Raw genomic sequence first — 5,000 nt, 5'->3', positions numbered from 1 at the left:
ACCCACTATTTTAAAGCGATCTAAATTAAAACCTTCCTTCAAAATTTCATGTTAATTTAAGCTCCAAATACCAGCTTAATGGTTATAAAATTATTTTATAAACTTCATCATTTTCAAAATTAATTAAAACAAATCTAGTGTATTTCATTAGAATTATGGTAACAAAAGAGTTCCCTATTGTTACCTACTCAAACCGATGCTGTCCCTGGTTCCATGATACAAACTCTCTGTTGTAAAGTAATCTAAATTTCATGCTAATTCAAGTTCCAAACACCAGATTGATAATAACAATATTATTTCACTGAGTTCTTCATTATTTTCAAAATTAATAGAAACAAGATGATGTTTGGAACATAAAATAGCATGAAATTTTAATGGAAAGTTCTAAATATAGAACACTTTAAATTAGGAAATTTGTGCCAAAGATCCAAAGGCAGTCTCAGGCAGGTTGGTATCAAAAGGTTAAAATTATTTACTGTAATAGTTGTTTACTTGTTGTTGTTGTTGTTGGTTACAGGTCTGACAGAAGACTTCAATGCCTGGAATAGGAAGTTCTGGAAGAAGAGTATTCCATTACTGAAAGGTGGCACTCTGCCAGTAGAATCCAATAAGTGTTGTAAAGAGACATGTGAGAAGAAATGCTGTGATAAAGACAACAGTTCTTCAAACCAAGAGGTTTGTCACATTGACATTTTAACTTTTTATTTCTTTTCACATTCTTGCATTCACCCCACCAGCAGTAAATTGGCCCAGGTGTTAGAAGGTTGGGATCGAATGCCTTGTGATGTTTGTCCTGGCTCTTTGCTTGCTGAGGTCTGTTTATCTACTTTTTGATATTACTGAGGTTGATTCTTTCTCTATGTCTCTCTCTCTCTCTCTCTCTTTCCCTTCTCCCTGTCTCTCTTTTTCCTCTTTCTCTCTCCATCTCTCTCTGGAAGAAATCAACTGTGATTAGATCTAGAGAGAGATGTTGGGGGTCCACTTGGTTTAAAAATGCCCAAATCCTGTCATATGTCACAACAATGTCCCTTATACTTTCATCAAGAGATAAAGACCCTGTGAAAAGTATGTATTATTATGTTAAAATCTTGAAGGAAAATTGCTCCTAAATTGTTATGTCAGTCCCCTAGAGGGAGCCACTATAATTGCTCATCCTGCTAAAAATAGCAGTCAAATCTCAATTCATACTTGTGTTGTCTCTAAAATAAAATAGCCACAAGGCATTGGTCAGGGTCTGGGGCCATAGTAGAAGGCACTTGCCCTAGGTGCCACACAGTGGGGCTGAACCCTAACCGCATGATTGTAATGCAAACCTCTTCAATTTTTTAAAAATTAGGTACTGATGGAGACATCAAGTGAAGAGGAGGAAGAAGACGGAGACAATGTAGAAAGCTCAGGGTCGTTACCTGTCACTCAGTCTAATGGATTGGTTGACCTTGAAGATCTCGGCAAAGTCATGAAAAATGTCAAGAAAACCAAGGTAAGTGTTTTGTTTGGAGACAAATAAGGAAATGAATGTTTGTGGGTAAAGATAGAGATGATTGCCGACAATACAAATTAATTAATCTGAGTGAGAATGCACAATGACTGAACAGGTAGTTGGTGCTATGACTTTAAGTCCATCATCACCATCATCATTTTTTGGCCATGATTATGATTTCAAGTGAAATCGAAATTGTAGTTGTAGACAGTGCTGCCTGACTGGCACCTGTGCTGGTGGCACGTAATAAGCACCATTTGAGTGTGGGTCAATGCTACTGCTGCCTGACTGGCTCCCCGTGCTGGTGGCACGTAAAAAGCACCATCCGAACGTGGTCGATGCTAGTGCCACCGGACAGGCTTCCGCACCAGTGGCACGTAAATCACACCCACTACACTCGAAAAAGTGGTTGGCATTAGGAAGGGCATCTAGCTGTCGAAACCGTGACAGATCAGATTAGAGTCTGAGAGAGAGAGAGAGACAGGTAGATGTATATATAGATAGAGAGATAGGTAGATAGATAGATAGAGAAAGAGAAAGATAAATGATAGAAAATGGGATGAACAACATTTTTTATTTAAAATCACTACAATTGTTTTGACAAGCTTTGCCTAGCATACTACAAGGTTTTTACATTAATCTTATTTAATTATATATATATATATATGATGGAATTCTTTCAGTTTCTGTCAACCAGATCCAATCGTAAGGCTTTGGTTGGCACGGAGCTATAATAGCAAGCACTTGGCCAGTTTGCCATGTTGTATTCTGAACCCAGAACCACATGGTTGGGAAGTGAACTTTTTAACCACACAGGCATACACCATTTGAACACATCTGTAATATTTTGTTATTTTCTTCAACAGACAAAGCTAAAGCTTAACGGCTACATTGTTTCAACAAATAAACAGACCAAGAACGAGGAACCTAAACCAATGATTACAGAGATTTTCAAGAAATCCTTAGAGAAGCAGGGCTACAGTTTAATTGGGACACATTCAGGTGTGAAGCTGTGCCGATGGACAAAGGTATGTCTTTGAAACGAAGCCTGGGTTGATTGGATTTATATTAGTCATGTATTGTATCACATTTCATGAAAATGATTGTGTTGGTTCTGGCATATCTCATACAGATGCATGTCTTTATTTCCCATTCCAACACTTCTCTCTTTCTCGCTGCCCTCTTTTCTAAGTCTCTTCTTTGAATCTACATTGTTGCAGTCGATGCTACGAGGTCGTGGTGGCTGTTATAAACACACATTCTATGGGATCGAGAGCCACAGGTGTATGGAGACCACGCCCAGTTTAGCTTGCGCCAATAAATGTGTCTTCTGTTGGAGGTAAGTTAAAACTTTTGTTTACTCCATTTATAAGCTCAGTATTCATAGGGTGGTGAAGCTGCATGGCTCAGCAGTTAGAGCATCCGGCTTACAATCATGAGGTAGTGAGTTCAATTTCTGGACCAGGCTGTGTGTTGTGTTCTTGAGCAAGACACTTTATTTCGCGTTGCTCTAGTTCATTCATCTGTAGAAATGAGTTGTGACGTCACTGGTGTCAAGCTGTATTGGCCCCTTTGCCTTTCCTTTGGCTAATATCGGTGGTGTGGAGATGGGAGGCTTGTATGCATGGGCAACTGCTGGTCTTCCATAAATAACCTTTCCTGGACTTGTGCCTCAGAGGGGAAAATTTCTAGGTGCATAGTCACGCATGACTGAAGAGAGTCTTTACTCTATTCATGGCTGAATTGTTCAGGAGTTTGCTTCCCAACCATGTCGTGTGAGGTTCAGTTCTACACAGTGGGACTGTACCCAAGATCACATGCTTGAGAAGCAGGCTTGGCTGTGTGGTAAGAGGTTTGCTTTCAAACCACATGGTTCTGGTTTCAGTCTCAATGTGTGGCACTTTGGGCAAATGTCCAATACTATAGCCCCAGGCTGACCAAAACCTTAGAAGACTTTTAGCGAGATTGAACCTGAAACCTTTTGGTTGTGAAGTGAACTTCTTAACCATACAGCCGTGCCCATATCTCTTTACCTTCAGAATTATTTTGTTTCATTTCAAATGAAATTTGCTCTGAAGAATTACCTCCCTTGGATAACATTTCCCTTTTTGCAACGTAAATGTTTTTGTTTGACGAACTGCCTTGAAGCAGTAGCAAATAAAAAGATTTTGAGTAAAAGAAAAAAAATGGATCTGTGTGTTGTGAGTTGGTTTGGTAGATGGAAGCTGAAAGAAGCCTGTCGTATATATGTATGTATGTATCTGTGTGTGTGTCTTTCTGACTGTGTTTGTCTCACCAACACTGCTTGACAACCGTTGGTGGTGTGCTTGCATCCCCATAACTTAGTGGTTCGGCAAAAGAGACTGATAGAATTAGGGCCAGGCTTAGAAAAGAAGTACTGGGGTCGATTCATTTGACTAAAAATTCAAGGTTGTGTCCCAGCATGGCCACAGTTTTATGACTGCAACAATTTTAAAAGATAAAAGTTAATGAAAGAGTTAATCCTTTTGATAGCCACCACCCTGGGGCTACTCTTGGTTCGATGATGCAAGCTTTCTTTTTCAAAGTGAACTAAATTAAAAACTTTCATCAAAATTCCATCTTAATTTATGTTCCAAACAGCATCTTATCAATGACAAAATTCATCATCATCACCATCATTTTGCATCTGCTTTCCATGCTGGCATGGGTTGGACGGTTTACCTGGAACTGGTAAGCTGGAGAGCTGCACCAAGTCCCAGTGGAAGATATTTTAATACATTCTTCATTAATTTCAAAATTAATTAATTAATTGAAACGAGCACATTTTATCTCAACAGAAGTATGATTAGAAAAGGGTTAACTTTTCTGCATAAACTGCGCAGAAATACAACAAAGTTGATATTGGCTCACAACGACTCTTTTACTGCTGTTGCTATCCTGTCTGATTGTTTTGTCATCTTTATTCTCTTGTAGACATCATACAAACCCTGTCGGTACAGAATGGCGCTGGCTAATGGATGATCCTGAATATATTTTCAATGGGGCCATTGCAAATCACACCAAGATGATAAAGCAGTTTAGAGGTAAGAGAAACTCATTGGTCTTACTCAACTTACACTCCACACACCAAGCAGTTAAGTGGTGGATAAGCTATTGAAGTCATCCATTTTTACATATATACATACATATATATATATATATATAAAAATCATCATAAATATACAGGGATTAGCATTGAGTTGCTTCTCCAACATACTGAAAATTTAGAAATAGTAGTCAAAGAACTACTGATTCTAAACTACAAATTTTTCTCTAAACGGATGGCGATATTTATGGCACACATAGAACAAAAAACTGGAGGGAAAAGCATAAACAAAACAAGTCTTTAGTTAATTGGATACGATCGTTTCATGGTTAAGAGAATGAAAATTTCTCTATTCCAAATCTTCAGTCCAATATTCTGATAAATTTGAAAGTGTCTCTAAAAAAATTCACGGTAATTTATATTTTATATTTATATTTTTATATTTGATTTTAT

The 5,000-nt window shown here is 38.0% G+C and overlaps 1 protein-coding gene across 1 annotated transcript in view; it reads left to right on the top strand.

The window, feature by feature from the left end:
* LOC106880685 (S-adenosyl-L-methionine-dependent tRNA 4-demethylwyosine synthase TYW1) overlaps positions 1-5,000 on the top strand; it is a 15,641-nt gene that overhangs the window by 7,594 nt on the left and 3,047 nt on the right. The window contains exons 8-12 of the mRNA XM_052976791.1: positions 518-675; positions 1,337-1,480; positions 2,347-2,508; positions 2,701-2,819; positions 4,436-4,545. Coding sequence (XP_052832751.1) covers positions 518-675; positions 1,337-1,480; positions 2,347-2,508; positions 2,701-2,819; positions 4,436-4,545 — 693 coding nt within the window. The remainder of the gene's footprint in view (positions 1-517; positions 676-1,336; positions 1,481-2,346; positions 2,509-2,700; positions 2,820-4,435; positions 4,546-5,000) is intronic.

The sequence above is a fragment of the Octopus bimaculoides genome, chromosome 25, assembly GCF_001194135.2.
Source record: "Octopus bimaculoides isolate UCB-OBI-ISO-001 chromosome 25, ASM119413v2, whole genome shotgun sequence".
NCBI classification, from domain to species: domain Eukaryota; kingdom Metazoa; phylum Mollusca; class Cephalopoda; order Octopoda; family Octopodidae; genus Octopus; species Octopus bimaculoides.
Note: the sequence above shows the minus strand (reverse complement) of the source record. Positions and strands in the feature narration are given on the sequence as shown.